Source organism: Chenopodium quinoa, unplaced genomic scaffold (assembly GCF_001683475.1).
Source record: "Chenopodium quinoa cultivar QQ74 unplaced genomic scaffold, ASM168347v1, whole genome shotgun sequence".
Taxonomy (NCBI): Eukaryota; Viridiplantae; Streptophyta; class Magnoliopsida; order Caryophyllales; family Amaranthaceae; genus Chenopodium; species Chenopodium quinoa.
Window position 1 is genome coordinate 1,874,469 of NW_018743199.1, and position 17,066 is coordinate 1,891,534.

The window sequence follows — 17,066 nt, forward strand, 5'->3', positions numbered from 1 at the left end:
CGTGAAATCGTCATTAAATATTAAAAAAAAAAAATCAACAACCATTATATTCAAATGTTTAATATGCCAAATTTAATGACTATTCTTTAAATACAAAGTTTGAAGCCAAAGAACAATAAAACAAAGACTATATGACCAAGTTGAAAGTTTGATAGAGACTAATATTGCCTTGAGAAAATGAAAGCTTGATAGGTAATGTTTAGAGTAGTTCAAAAGAAAATGTTCTAGTATGTAAGCATTTATTGGCTTTTAAATAATTTGTTATGAATATATGATATAATTATAGCAATTTATTAGAAAGAAGAAAAATATATGGAGTATATAAATAACAAAAATAATACCCATATATAATATAATATGGTGGTCATAAAAAGGGTCTAAATTAATTAGTCTAAAATCGGGTTGAATTAGTCCGGTATTGACATATATAAAGTTTTCAATCTTCTAATCTAATTGGTATTAATTTGATTTGATATTGGACTAGTGTACAACCCTAATTACTAGTGCATTATCTTAATTTATCTTTAATTGCTTTACATGAGCAACTAAATTCTACTTATACTATCATGTATTCTTGGATTTCACTTATGTTACACATTTCTCATTTCTTAAATGTTCTTAGCACTTTTTCGATTAGTCAATTTCTTATAGTAGCTACAAATTGAAACTATATTTTTAATTTTGGGTACCAAACTTAAATTTTTCCTAATTGCTTTTCGTCAATATTAGTAAAACGGACATATCAAATCTACTTAAAATAATTCCTATTGTAAGGTGAACCTCCCCCCTCCCCTCCTTTTTTAAAAAAGACCTTTTAGCCGCTATGTATGAACTAATGTGACGACCATTTAATAACATTATAACTAATTAATAGTACGGATTAGATTAACCACCTGATCAAAATTATAAGAATTGTCAAATCCTCAACCACTTACATTAATTTCAAAATTTTAAATTGATACAGTAATGATTATTTATAATCGCTTCCAACTTATATGGAACGGGTATAAAAATTAAAAATTAGCTATACCAAAAATTGGTTGTACAAGTTCATTTTTCACACTTAAATGCTAGTGCAACTCATACAAATTATTTTATGCCACCAACCGTTGAATCAATAAATTCATATCCTATCAAAATCTTCCATGTGTCCAATTTCAACGTTTCTCTATCTCATGACCTCATAAAAAAAAAAAAAAATACCACAAAATAAAAAGTTATTAAATTTTATTTAAATAATAAAAAAAAAATCCCTCACTATCATATGCCGCACTTTCAAAAATTTCCGTCCAAATCAAATGCAAACACCAAACACTTCCCCCTCTCGCTTATTCGATTTAACATTTTCTGGCCCGGAATTGTCAACTATAACGACGTCGTTTTGCTTACCCAACTACCACTGAAACAAACCTAACCCTAATTCTCTCTCCTTTATCTTCTCCGGCGCCGGCGAACTTTCCCGATGAGATACTCCGGCGAGTTCACGAACCAGTTGACTCGCCATTGACAACCACCATGCTCTGTGAGATTCCGAGTTTCTGCAACGGAGTGTTGTTGTGGTTGCGATGAGAGGTTCGCCTTTGAGTCGGCGAGCTGCTCAGCGATTCCGGCAACTCGCTTTCCTATCTGTTGGATCCGTTAAGGTTAAGTTATTGCTTGGATTTTGCATCTTCTTCACTTTGATCTTGCTCTTCTTTCGAGCTTCCACTTTCATTCAATGGACTCAGTATCACAGTTTTGTCGATCAATCTGATTTGCACAGGTTCGTTGATTTTGCATTTTATTTACTTCAATTGCGTTTGTTTATTACTCGTATGATTTTGTTGTATAGTTTTTCTGTATACTTACTGATTCGTAGTGTTGTGGAGTATGTTATTGGATTGGTGTTGATTTTTGCTTAAATTGGAATTTTGTTGAAGATGATAATGATTGGATTTTTATAGTTTAGTTTATAAGTTACTGTGCTAATTCAAACTTAGCAACTTGCCATTAGTGCAAATTTTAGAGGAATTTAGTAAAAGAGTGTCTCATTTGGTGTAGAAAGCCTTTTGATGAGATACTTAGCAATCAGGTCACAATCTTCCTCAAAGGAAACCATTATGTTGCGTGCTGAGAGTTTCCCCGATCAATTTGGAATTTTGTGCAATTGCTACGTAAGTGGATAGATAATTCCGTAAAAGGCAACTATACTTTGCTAGTGTCTTTAGAAAGGATTGAATGATGAAAAAGAAAGGGGAGAAAACCTATAGTTGTTTCTAGTTGAGACTTTATAAGGTCCTAAATGTCAATGTTTTGTTATCATTTCAAAATTTAAGGAACTGCAGATGTTCATACTTCATAGAGGATAAGGGTATCTATTGAGAATTCACCTAATTTGCTAACCTGGTACGACATATCTTATATCATGGTCTGTGTTTATGTCTACTCAGGGCATGCCTGAATTCCCCCTAACAATTAAGGGACAAGATAATGTGGTAAATTTTACTTCCTTTCTCAAGTTTGGCATTATTTCCAGGGGATTTCAGGATTAATGAACAAAGCTAGTTATAGAAAAGGGAAAGAGGAGACCTGAAGGTGCTGCTGTGGTGTGGTGAGGGTAGAGGAAGAGTTAGGCTATAAGGACTCCTGGAGTAAGATAGACTGATTGAGGTAGAAACTTGTGGAAAGAGAACTGATACAAAGATGAGAGAGGGTAATTGTTTGAAGGGGAAAATCACCCCGGGAGAGAGTAGGGTAACTGTTACTCCAATATTAAGTTGATTATAATTACCCCCTTACAATTATAATCTCAATCCTAGCAATACAAACATCAGAATATATTTTCTCCTTTAAGTTTTCCTATCCTATTGTAGGCAATCTAGGCATGCCTTCAAAGTCTTAAAGTAGCAGCATGACCCAAATCTTCATAGCCACTGTTACCAATTATTCTCAATAACACTGCTTACAACGGAATTATAAGTATCTGAGCAAAACTTGCAAAATGACGAACATTTAATATGTTTGCAGAACAATTATTATTATTATTTTTATTTATTTGCTTGCGTGAGCAATAACCCCAAGACTTGAAATTGGTCAAACCTCTAGAACATATCAAATTGAATACGAAGTATAAAATAAGTTAAATAGCTGAGAAGTCATGTAATTTGATGCTTTAAAGACCCAACCCAATTCATTATCATTTTACTAAAGCATACCTGTGCTAAAGCACGGGGTATATTGATATTCGGTTATTATTATTTTTGTCGAATATGATTAGAAGAAGTTATTTTATTGATATTGGAAGTTATGATAAGTGATAGTATTTTTAATAAAAATTAAAATGGGGAAGTTAAGAGGATTTGACATATGAGGATTAAGGGTATGAATGCTCGTCATTAAGAGTAAACTGACTCTAAAATTATTATGTAGATATTTGAAGCATAGTGTCATGAAACCATAACTGCAAGTCTGCAAAAATGGCTTCAATCTTATCATCTGTTTCTGAGCTTGACTTGATGGGCCTAGAAATTCTAGCAAAAATTTGAGCAATCTCTTGAGGTGTACACTTCTTCTTGCTTTGTCCATTAAGGCATGAACATTAGCTGCAGGCCTGCAGCAGTGTTGTTACTTGGAAGAATAGCTGTAGTTTATACATGGCCTTGGTAATTTGCTGGACATACTATGTGTAGCTGAAACACAGTTTTTGATTATTTTTAAAAATAATAATCTTTTTATTCAATTATGGACCATTAAATATATCAATACTTGTCATGAACTGTTACATGAACCAATGAATTCTTGCATTAAACTTGTGAACACTAATCCTTGGTGAAAGTGGGAACACTCTTTCTATGCAAATTCTGCCTCCAATCCACATGAACCTAAGTGGTTGGGAATCTTGGGATTCTGGCATTCTGCACTTTTTCATGAGCTTAATATAAAGGCCCAAAATTGATGCTCTCAATACTGGTTTCGTTTGTTTTGTTGATAGAACAAATTATTACGTGCATGTATATGTGTGGATTTAAGGGTAGGGGCATAATATAATCCTAGCTAAGTACATCTCCAAATGGGCATTTTCTGTAGAAAATAAGAGGATCAAAGTTATCCAACCCTATAATCACAATTCAGTGTTTGCCTTTTTATCCAGAATTTATTGTGGAAGTTGACTTCTACAGAGTTCTATCCCTTCGGGGTGTATTAAAAGTTCTGCAAAAGTCAAGATATGATTAAAATTTGAGGATGTTTGTGCATATAATGGCTTCACAAAGGCGGTTTGTTCTACAAAATGCTGAAATTCTCTTGAAATGACCCTTACCTACTTTAAGCTCTATGAATCACACATCAATCTAATTGATGGCTGAACCTACATTTTTACTAGTTTCTTTCCTAGATTAAAAAAAATCTAGATGGGTTGTTGTGCCAGGTTTTTTGCACATAAAGTCTTAGGATTGCAAAGGTAAGTAGTTTTCCCTTTTGGAGATATGTGAGGCACGGATCCTCATGGCAAGATAAGAGCACTTTGGATCCACCCTCAGTTTGGGATATATGAAAGCAAATTATGATTATGCTTGATAATAAATTTAAAATTATGATTATTATTTACTTTTATAACAGTTATTGTGAAGGAGTTTAATGTATGGTTAATTTTGGCATTTATTTGACCATCATGGTAGCTGTTGATCATCATAATTCATAAATATTATGAACATGGTAGCTATGCTATGGTCATACTGGAGCTGATACTGAAATTTTGAGCTGATGGATTGGGGGTGTCATTTGGAAATTGGAGAGTGATAAATAGTGCAAGTTATTCTTCTATAATTGAGACATTTGGAACTTGGAAGTACTGGTTTTGCTGGTTTAGAGTATGTTGTGGGTCTAACTTTATACTCCATTTTTTTAGTGCCCCAGTCAGGCAGTCACATACTCAACTTTATACTCTCTCCATTTTGCACAGTCACATACTCAACTTTGACCATTGTTGGTGATTTAAATTTTATACATAAGAAAAAACATAGTCATGGAGGATCTTGTTAGGTTCATCTCAATGTATAGTTTTCGTACATTAACTTTTTTTAATTTATATTTAATGATAATTGAGGATATATTTTATCGAGCATTTGTGCCTTGTCAAACTTGGGGACTTATAAAGAAAAGGGAGTGAATTGCCAACTTCATTGCATTTTGTGACAATTTAAGGAAGAAATGAAGCCACTAGATTGCTATTTATAGAATGATAATATTTCTATAGTAGCATTTAGTACCAAGTTATTGTTGAGTAAATCTTTTGATTCATTTAGTTTGGTGCTGCTAGGTAGCCCCCTGTATCTGACTGGTGTCTGTTATTGCAGGAAGGATTATACACTTTTAATTAATACCTGGAAGAGAAATGATCTATTAAAGAAATCCATCTCCCATTATGCAGCGTGTCTACGATTGGACTCCATACACATTGTATGGAGTGAGCCCGATCCTCCATCAGAGTCTCTCAATCGTTATTTAAAGCGTATCGTGCAGAAATACTCAAAAAATGGCCGAAAAGTTGAACTGAAATTCGACGTCAATAACGAAGACAGCTTGAACAATAGATTTAAAGAAATCAAGAATCTGAAGACAGATGTGGTCTTCTCAATTGACGATGATGTCATATTCCCTTGCTCTTCTGTTGAACTTGCCTATAGTGTATGGCAGAGTGCTCCTGATACAATGGTTGGATTTGTGCCACGTATGCATTGGCTGGATCACTCTGTATGCATCTCTCTTATCTTTCTCCTTCTTTCCCCCCATAATATAGAACTTAGCTGTCTTATGTCTGTGCAATGCCTGATGTGCTTTGTTACCTTCTGTGTCTGCAAGGTCTGAAGTAAAAGTTTTGAGCTTACCTCATCTGACTTTTCTGGATGAAAAGTGTTATTTTTGTGTATGTGATCTTGAGTGTTTTCTTCTATTTTGAAACTAATTTATCTAAAGTATATGTGCTGCTTGGATTTTCTAGTCTGTGATCTTAGCCTTATTGGCCATTCCCCTTCCCCTTCCTAACTTATTGGGGAAAGAAACAAGAGATCCAGATTAATCATTGTGGACCTTATAGCCATAGGAATTCTTTGTTCAACATACTTTTGTTGAACAATCCACAATTGACAGAGTAATGGGCACCTGTAAACATAACCATGTTTGCACCAGAGTCTATGTAAATTGAAACTTAATAATATTTTCAAGTTTCTATCTTTATCTGTTCCTACCTTTGTTCTTTGTTCCGTTACTCCACCATGAAAATAGAAATATTTATGAAAGAGTCTTGTTCCACTTGCTAAGTTATATACTTATATGTAAGGGCACCAATACATGTATAGTCTTTATCTTGGGGCTGTACAACTTGGTTAAAATATAATGAGATCCCATCTTGATTATGTTAATTTAATCTGCTGGCTTTAGTCTCTTCTAGTTCTCAACCACATAGTTGACTTTTTCAACTCCCTTTTTTCATAAGTTGTCTATGTAGCAATCGGTTTTTCCACAAACATGACGAATTACAAAGTTACTAAGGCTCTTAAGAATTCTATTAACTGTTAAGTCGAGCTCCTTTTCTTGTTTTAACGTATAGCTCTGTTACTTGTGTTAGTTGTGTATGATTATATGGCTATCTTCATAACTCTATTACTTTGCATCTGCTTACTTAAAATTCGTCTGCAGAGAAGCAATAGGGATTACTTTGAATATGGAGGTTGGTGGTCTGTTTGGTGGACGGGCACTTATAGTATGGTTCTATCCAAGGCAGCTTTTTTCCACAAAAAGTATCTGGCAATGTACACAAATGAGTTTCCAGCATCTCTAAGAGAATATGTAGCTCATAACAGGTATACATTGGAGCTTTATGACAGTAGTTGGCCTGGGCCAAGATTTATTATGCCTGTGGTACTGCCTGGTTTATTTGTCAGTTGTTGACCTTGTCATGACTTGCTCAGAATAATTATGCAGGAATTGTGAAGATATTGCAATGTCATTTCTTGTTGCAAATGCAACTGGTGCTCCTCCTATTTGGGTGAAAGGTGATTAATTTATCTTATACTTCCTTGGTACTTTATGTGTTGCTATAATTGCCTTTATGGAATTCCACATTAATTGCAATACTTCGCTTTTGGGGAACATTTCACACCCAAAGATAGATTTGCCATAGTCTATTTGCTTTTCACTCTTCTCTTTTCGTATAATCATATGGGCAAAGTTGGACCACCACTACCCACTTTCATCTTAATTAACGTTCTATGTTGAGACCATCTTACAGATGATTGCTACCTGAATTTGGTAACTTAATCCCCCTTCTTGATTTTTTAAATTTATATTCTTCATTTCTTTTCTTTTCTTTTTTTCTTTTATATATACATATATATATGCTACCATCTTTACTCTCTTGCTGTATTATATTACTGCATCAATTACTTAGTTTACGAAGTAATATATGTCAACTGTCTGTGTGCATAAAACAAAGGTTGCTGTTATAAGGCTATTGTGTAATAGCAATTTGTGTTATTGTTGTTCAATATCCCATTTTATAAGGCTAAGTTTTTTGCTGGCTGCTATCATATTTTCATATTAGTTATACCTATAAAATGTTCTTGCATTCCAACATATTTTCAAATTCATAATGATGAAAGGTAGCATCAAGAATGAAGTTATTTTAATTCGGTGATTGTTTGGTCAGAAAGTCAGTGTGAACTGACCTTGTAATTTGTTCCCTATGTATCCTATACACTATACAGGTCAAGGCTAACTCAAGGTTATACTTAACCTTTAAATTTTTGCAAAATTGCTACACTTTATTTTGGGAAAGCTCTAGAGCCCAAATGTATTTATCCTTAACCTAACAATCAACATAATAAAATATAGTTATCAATTAACTCCACCTCCTTCAATCTTTGCTAGATCACAAGTCCAATCCCCTTCACTCCCAATCAGACCATCACCAACCTCACCACCCTCCCCAACTATAAACCATCTGGCCACACCCACCCCTTTGTCAACTATGAGAACACCACACCTTTACGAAACATATTCGTGATCCTTCCTGCTCCATTGTTCGTCCTAACAGGAAATGAGGAAGTGAAAAAACAGAACTACCCACCCTTATTTGCTCTGGTAACATATCTTAGATCTACACCTTACTCTTTTTTTTCTTCAACTCTAAAATCTACTTTAACAACTTTTGTAAATAGGAAAAGGGAAATCTTTGCTGATAAGGGGAAGGGAATAATAGGCGCAGAAAAAAAAGGAAAGTGCATGAGAAACTGAAGAGAAGGGGAAGATTCTCCAGATTAGTATAATGAGAGATGAGGGATTGGTATATTCTCTTGAGTTGTTGAAAAAGCTGATGGTGGGCTGGTCCTAGCTTGAAGGGGTTAGCTTGGTGTTTGCCAGATTGGTAGTCAGGCCCTCAGGCTCTTACTTCTTAGGGAGGGATAGTTAGGGACTTAGGGGTGAGTGGATAATTAATCGTGGATAGGACCTTCTAACTTCTCTTACCTTAATAAATGTGCCAATAGCTGGTTTAAAACTTCTGAACTTGCATATCGGTAGCATGGATGATAACACTCATATTGCTCCAGTAACGCTTGTCAAATGAGAGTGTCTTCTAGTTACCTTTGTACTGTAGCTGTTTTAACTAATTATTCAGTAGTGGCTTCTGCCTGGTCCACTGAAAATGTTCTGCGTCTGGTTATATTAGCTTCATGTGCTTTTGAATCCAGTTTACTTATGTTCTTTGTTGCTTATGCTATTCCAGGCAAGATTTTTGAGATTGGCTCTACTGGAATTAGTAGCTTGGGAGGTCACACCGAAAAAAGAACTGAATGCATCAACAGGTTCGTTGCTGAGTTTGGGAAAATGCCTTTGGTTTCAACTTCCATGAAAGTTGTTGATAGCCGAAATACCTGGTTTTGGTGATGTGTAGCTTCATTTAATACCTATTCATTTTGTTCTGCACAGTTCTGTCAATTACTATTTTTCTTAGGTTTGTTCTTCTTACAATGTATGATATCTGGATACTTGATCCCTCAAAAAAAAGGTTTGGGATTCGTAAAATTAAGTACAGATCAATCAACCTTTTTCCCTACCTGTATAATTCCATCCCCGAGCATTTTAGATGACTGCCCTTGTGGCGGGTATTCAGGTAAGGTTGTAGATGCCAATATTGGCAACTAAGAGGGCAATATCCTCTTTTGAATATATTCCAAGAACTTGTATGAAATTAAACTCTCAATCAATAGAAGATTGAGACTCTTCTGTCTGGAAAATCTCTCGCGTCGACTAATATGCTGATGTGCTATGTGTGGGGACATATTTGCAATATTAATATCTTGATCAAGGATACTTGAAATGTAATTTTTCTTTAGATTAGGTCTGTGTGATACTCATAGTTGAGCTTTCTTTTTCATACTTTACTAGATTTGTCCTTGAATCTGCTGTCTTAGCCATTTCCTTATCCTTATGTATGCTAAAAGAAGGGGTCCTTGTAAATTGAACAATTTTATTACGTAACACAGGCTAGCAATTTAGTTTAGATAAGATGGCTAGCGAATTATCTTAAGGGTCGGATATTAAAGTGGCCCCTGTTATCAGTAAGGACAAACAAAAGTGCATCGTCGTCGTATTAGCAATAAATGTTGTTTTATGAATCCTTTTATGCATATGCCTTAAAATCTAGGAGATAATTATATAGATATTCTTAGTATGTGCATGACCAACGAAAAATCTGGGGTAGGTAGATCATGTAACCTTGCCAAATCTTAGCTGAAGAGCTTATTGCCACTTGCCCAAGTTAAGATAGAACTGTCTTAAAAGTCCATTTGTTACAGACTTAGCGAGCCTACTTGCTATTTTATCATTTATATGAACGTTACTGGAGGAAGAGGTGGTCCTAATTCCTATAACCTGACCCAATTATTGAACGGATTATGTGAGATTGATGGAACGCGCTAGGGATTGGCAGCTAGTAGTGCTCTCTTCTAGCCCCGATTGCCTTTCGTAAGGAATATGAGACTTGGAGATCTGATATGGTAGTGCACGGAGATCTTTTATTTGCACATGAAAATGAGTGTGGGTAATGGGTTGATTATTGCAGTAGGCGTGATGGGTGGAGTTGTTAGTATTTGGATTTGACTGCATCGTGTTGATTATAACTAGTCATAATATATCGAGAAAATTTGCAATTATGCTTCATGAGAATAGACTGAAGCTGTGAAGCATCTTGATTAAACATTCAAATGAATCCCGTGTTGCATGTTGTGGACTTGTGGTCATCTGACCTGTTTAAGAGTTAGACTCAAACTGGTCAGTATCTTCATTTCCAAATAAAGTTTGTTAGGATGTGATTTAGACTTGAAGATGCTATCTTCGGCTCAGTCAACAAATTTTTTTTCAAGATCATTGTTGGACTACATAACACAGATAACATCCAATATTTCAGCACTTTACCTGTTTTATTGGTTCAGTTCAGAATCTAAACATTTTTGTATGTTTAAACTGGTGTCCAATTGCAGTTTTATACCTTTTAGTCGCAATCTTAAATAACTTTACCAGTCAAAATACGGCTTGCATCTAAAGTAAACGAATGAAAGTCTCGATAAAAAAACATTCAAAGGGATCCCTGATATCGCGGTCTGTAGCACAGGCTGGATCAGATTTTCTTCCCAACCCCAAAGTAAACGAACTCCAGATTTTGCTTATCAAAGTGGGAACTAATTCATTGTAACTCGATAAATTACACTAGAAAAAAAGTGTTAGGTTGGTTTTTAGGTACATCGACTGATCAACAAATCACTATACCAGGGACAATGGTAAGCAACCTCCTCGAAGAAGGAAAAATTAGTTCCTAGTCTTCAGCAACTCAGTTTTTTAATTGTTTGTAAACCATCCCCTGTAATTCTAAATCGATCTAAGAACAAACAACTGAATAGCTGAAGTGTAAGAAGCTTTAGATTCAAGCTTCAATAGTGTATGATCATTACTGAAGCTTAACACTGTACAATTACAATATTACTTGCACAACAGAGGTACCAAAAGCCAAGATCAATAAGTCATAATGCTCAGGAGTTGTACAAAAAGATATCCAGTGGCTCTAGACTGGAATCCTCACAAACCGGCAATGGTACTACTGTACTACAAATATGCCATTATTATGTTACCCTGATAATTAATCTATCTTATTATGGTAAATTTAAACCGAGAACAATTGTTACTATTATTATTCACATTGCAGAGCCTTTCCCGTTAGCTTTTGGCACAGGGAGGATCTAGAGGGTAACATGTATCTTCACCCCCGGTGCTCCATAAGAAATTTGCATACTTTGATGCATGAAAGGAGTTGTCGGGTTCAGCCGCCATAGCCTGTTGGAATCTCTCTTCAGCTTCCCATAGATCATGTTTCACCACCCACAAGAAATTTGCATACTGTGTTATTACCTCTCCATCAGTTGGATCCAATTGTATTGCACGCTTATAGCACTCCTCAGCCCTGAAGTATTAACAAACAAAGTATATAAATACAAGAACAAAAGATCTTATTAATCTCCTATTGTTCAAACAACATGGTGATGCCACCAATTCGTCGCTTCAATTAAGCAATCACATGCTTCATTACTGAGTTAGGTAAAACAAGAAATAATACAGCTTGATATTTTCAAGCTGCCATGAACTCTGCTATGAGACAAAATCAATTACAAAATAAAGAGTACCAGTCAAGGACCACTTGGCACTTGTATGCTTAGATAGTTAGATATCTATTGACTTATCGTCTAGGATCTACCATTTCTATCCTACACCCGAGTGTACCTAGAACCAACGTATAATAAATCAAGAGCAAACTATCTAACTTTAACCAAAGACAAACAATTTCCATTTTCGTAATTGCAAAAACAGGTGGCTTAAGAAACTAATCTATTTCAAGCATTTCCCATTGTATGATTAAATTATAAATTTTCTCAAACTAAATCAAACAATAATTAAGATGAAAAATTATACCTGTCATAATCCCGGGAAACAAGGCAGAGAAACTGAGCATAATTAGAGAGCAAAAGGGTATTGTTAGGATCCTGAAATAACCCCATTTGGTAATGAAGATCAGTCCTATAATACTCCTCGTAATTATCCGCTTCGATCTCAACTCCTATTGGTGAAATGAATTGGAACTTGTTATCGTCATAAACATCATCTTCTTTAACACCATTTTCTTTTACATCATCTTTAAGATAATCTTGATCAATTACGAATCCTAACACTTCATTCTTCACATAACCTCCAATCTCAATAGCTTCTTCCACTATATTATTCCACAAACTATTTTCTTTTTCCTCCAATTTTTCCAATTCCACTACCCCTGATTTTGCAAATTCCAATTGCCCAAGTGCCCAATTTCCATCATTCTGCTTAAAAATCTTCTGGGTATTTTCAAAAGGGAGCAAAGTTTCAATAGAAAATGAGGCGAAATTCGAGGTAAGAAGCATAATCTCCAGCATTAAATCAGGGGTTTTAGAAAAAACTTCCCTAAATAACCAAATAAGTGAAGATGTCATCTCCCTTTGAATCTTGCTAACAACCCCATCATCTAATTCTTCATCTAAAACCAATCCCCTGCTTTTCAAAGCCTGGGTTTGAACCTCTTTGATTATATACAAAGTCGAACAACACAAATTATTAATGGGGTTATCCTTCATATGTTCTTCGAGATCCCCAATTTCTCTCTCCTCCTCTAATCGCAGCAATTTCTGCTTCATTTTCAGCACTTTCAGAGAAAGAGGGAGCTCAATGCTGCTCGCTCTTCTAGCAATGCAATCCCGAATCACGGCCTCTCTCGCGGGCCAAACTGGCGGGTCGGGTCGAATACCCAAAGAAGAAGGTTCTAGAACATCCACCTGTAAATCCGAGTGTCGAAACGACGACGTCGTAGTGGTGGATGAAGAGCGTTGAAAGGTGGGGAAATTGAGTTTCTTGTTGTGGGTGTGATTTTCGTGGTGATAATGATGAGGAAAATCATGACCGTCGAAGCTAGCGCTGACGGATCTACGAAGAAGGCTAAGGTCCGTAGATTTGGAGCGCGAAAGGGTGGCGCTGGTTAGCACGGTGGCGGAAGGAGAGCGATGAAGGCGGAGTTTGGTGGTGGGAAACAAGGAAGATTGCGATGCATTGTGAGGAGGAGATGGAGGAGAAAGAGGAGGGGTTGATTGAGCAATGTTCACCCTCATTTTTGTTTAGAAGAGAAAATATGAAAATGAGAATGAGAAAAAGAAAGATTATTGGATTGAGATTTGAGAAGAGAGATTCAAAGGATTGTTATTTTTATTGAGAAAGTGTGAGAAAAAGAAGGGGATTATATGTAGGTGTTTAAAGATGGAAAAAAAATAGAAAGGATGAATTGACCAAAGAGGAGATATTCAAAGGTTGTGAGTTGTGTGATCTCTCTTTGATAAGGTGTGTATATTACTATATTGGTTGGAATTGGGGAACTATTGTAATTCCTTTTTTTTTAGGGGTCCTAATGTGGCAATACAATACAAATACAACTTGTAGTTGTAATTTACTAAGTCGGTATTTTATTTAAGCTTGGTAGGGTTTGCAACTTTGCATTGGCATTGAGCAAACCTTGTCGAGAAGATTCTTATAAACTGATAATTCGACTATACCACCTATGCATATACTTTAATTTAGTAGTATCATTAAATTAAGCTCTTTTTAATATATGGTGCATTTCTCTTATTTTTTTTTTAAGAAATTAGTTTTGTTGTGTTTATATATGTTTACCCATGCACAATTTTAACCTTTAATGTATTGTCGATTTTTAACAAGATTTGGTGTGAAACATGTAAATAGTGTCAAAATACATTACAATTAAAATAAGTAAAAAAGTATGAATTTCTCTCTTTCTCTCATAACATAATATCCTTTTATATGGCTCTAATGGGGTTGTAAACATAAAGATATTTTCACAATATAATTAGTTCTAGTATTTTTGTGTAGTAGTCCGTATTAGTTAACATAGTAGTGTAACTCCATAGAAAATGCCAAAAATAAATAAATAAAATAAAATCTCTTTTTTTTTTTTCTATGTACCTACTTCCTTGTATAGCTTGAGTTGGTTAATGTAAGAATATTTTAGTACACATATGAATATCTGATTGGAAAGTCAGTAAGATATTTTGGTTACTTAATGATGAACACTCGTCTCGCTCGCAAAATAACACTTGTAAAAATTTTAAAATGTTGGACATGTGAAGGTAATTACTCCATTTTAAGCTACTAGTCAATTTTCTATTTTTGTCCCAAATTAATGTCTCAATCTTCAACCTCATTAGAGTAAATTATGGATTTTCTCAAGTTACTCATACTTTTTTTAGCATGCATATTAAACGTTGAATCATAATTTAATCCCAACAATTGTATGAATAATATTATCTCAATGACAATTTCAGAATATTAAATAAACTCCTTAAAATAACAAGTAATATTGTAAAGTTTATTGAGTAAATGGAATACTCCTAGTACACTTCTCATGAGACCAACCTAATCAAATACATAGTACTCTAGAATAGATTTTCTTGTTTATCCTTTTTTTTTAATGTATTAATTTGATTTTTACATTATTCATCTGTTATGTTTAACTTTTTTTATTTTTTCTATTATAAAATAAATAGTACTCCGTACTACTCCGTATTATATGACATATCAATTCTACTACTATAACCGAGTACTCTGTATAATTTTATGACAACCAAATAAACACTTTAATAGTAACAGTACACGTACTTGACTAGTCGTACCACTATGAAAGAGACAAGCAAGATTTAGAGAGTATGGGCAGGGGATGTGGGTAGTTCTGACATGTCTTAAAATGGAAGAGACTCTCGATGAATAAGGATCTAGCTTAGAGAATTCATTATATCATTAAATTACTCACTTAACGATATAATAGGACTAATTTTGGAAATTTCAAAACATAATTTAGAATGTAATTTGTTGACTCAGCAATAAAAAGGACGGGTGGTGGGACATGGATACACACTACTCGCTGCTCGTGCCCGGTTGCCCTGCTTTTTAGCTCGTGATTAGTTTCCGTACTATACTTGTTTTCCTCCATACAAAAAATATCTATGCTACGTGTACACTATTTTTGTGATTTCACCTGACTTTTTGCTCACTTTCACACATAAGATTGTAAGCGTGCTTTTTCATTATTTAAAAATAAATAGTACTTCAGTCCTTTGTGTTTTTAACCATTCCATTTTATGTTTAAATCTCTTTATATGTATAGTATTTTGAACAATATTTATGTTTGTATACTGGTATAAATGTATAATTATGTATGTAGTTATTGTAAAATCAGTCTTTATGTCTATTTTTTTTTTTTAAAATATCAGTTTTGTATTTTCGTTGGTTAAAATTTTATATTATCAAACATTTCTATTTGTTAGAACACTAAAAATTTATTGAGTAATAATCCTATCTCATATTATTTGTAATATTTAAACTACAAATTCTCTCTTAGAAAAAATATGGTCAAATTGAGGAAGTAAAATAAAGTGGAGCATCCTTCCTTTAGGCTCAACTTTTCAATCCATGTGAGTATGTGACTTTTGGTGAATGAAAATTTAGTAGCCTTTTGACTATAGACTTTCTTTGGTGAAATATCTTTTTGATGTTATCATATTAACTCAGCTTGTTGTTTATAGATAGCTATCTTATTATTGGAGCATGTATGGAAAATTTTTATCATATTCATACACTCTTCTTAAAGTATTGTAATTATATAGACATGTGAAATTTTATTAAATAGCAAGGTATATATACTTTAAAATATCAAATTTATATTTGTTACGGTACTTGTTACAAATTTAATACTGTAGATAAAGTTATATGTCGAGAATCATGAAAATCTAGATAATAGAGCAATTACAATAGAAGGGGAAAGTACGTATGAAATTATTTTAGTAGTTTTTATAAGATCTGGTAACAAACATCAATATAGTTTGCATGCAATCAATTACACATAACATAACTAATAACTGGTTTTTAAAATTTGGAGCTTACTAACCCTTTTCAAATAAAAAACATGAAGGGAAAACAGCAAGCAAATGTTTGCAATTTTAGAGAAGCAAAGACAAAGGCCAAGGCCCAAGGGAGATTCTGTTATGTTAGAAATGTTAGTGGGCCAAATTCAAACTACTACGGTCATATTTATATTTAATTTCCATCTCATAAAGTTTTATGATATGGACTCGAAAATTCCTTTCCAATGATTTAGTGAATTAAGATAAGAGCCATCTATTACGAATTTAAAGGCCTTAAAAGGCCCATATAATGTTGTACACTGTCATTGGTTTATGCTAGTTCTATTTTCACGGTTTTCAATGCATAAATTCAACAATTTTGGCAACTAGAACTAAATGGGGCAAGTATTATTCTTCTTAGCTCATTGCCTCATTGAAGGGTTCCTTCCTTAATTTTTCGTCTTATTTTAAGGGTTTTAAGAGTGAAAATGGTTATCGAGTTTTGAAAGATGTTTATTGGAATCTATATACTATATGAAACGATGAATCTATACGGATGATATTCATGATATGAATATACTAATGCTTTAATGACTTTGTTCATTACATTTAATTGATGGTTTATACTTCCTCCGTTTCTTTTTAGTGGACATGTCTCTTTAGTCACGTTTTCCAATGCACTTATTCAAGCATTAATATCATTAATTATCGATAAGCAAAAATTATAAAAACTTGATATTTTGAAAGTATATAACGTGACGAATCTAACAAGATCTCATATGACTATATTATTCATTACGTATAAAGCACAAAACATGGTCAAAGGGAGGTGTGTGAATAGTGATAAAGTCAAAACGTGTCAACTAAATAAAAACGGAGGTAGTATATATTAGTATCTAATTCGCAGAGTTAAACAATTTTTAAAAATCATCAAAATACAAGCTACCAAAGCAAAATTATTAGAATAAGTACAAATTAGGGAGACAAAATGATTAATGGTATTGATGATTAGAATTGAACATGATCAAGTCCATGTGGAAATGGGAAATT

The 17,066-nt window shown here is 34.0% G+C and overlaps 2 protein-coding genes across 2 annotated transcripts; one reads left to right on the forward strand and one right to left on the reverse strand.

The window, feature by feature from the left end:
• Window positions 1-995: 995 nt before the first annotated feature.
• Window positions 996-9,370, forward strand: LOC110733415 (glycosyltransferase family 64 protein C4-like). Its single transcript, XM_021913460.1, has 5 exons — window positions 996-1,762; window positions 5,334-5,730; window positions 6,676-6,839; window positions 6,961-7,031; window positions 8,762-9,370. The coding sequence occupies exons 1-5, from the start codon at window positions 1,566-1,568 to the stop codon at window positions 8,920-8,922; spliced, it is 990 nt and encodes a 329-aa protein (XP_021769152.1). The 5' UTR covers window positions 996-1,565; the 3' UTR covers window positions 8,923-9,370.
• Window positions 9,371-10,935: 1,565 nt separating this feature from the next.
• On the reverse strand, window positions 10,936-13,495 carry LOC110733416. Its single transcript, XM_021913461.1, has 2 exons — window positions 11,998-13,495; window positions 10,936-11,491 (listed from the first exon to the last, which is right to left on the reverse strand). Exons 1-2 carry the CDS (start codon window positions 13,215-13,217, stop codon window positions 11,248-11,250), a joined length of 1,464 nt encoding a protein of 487 aa, XP_021769153.1. The 5' UTR covers window positions 13,218-13,495; the 3' UTR covers window positions 10,936-11,247.
• Window positions 13,496-17,066: the final 3,571 nt, after the last annotated feature.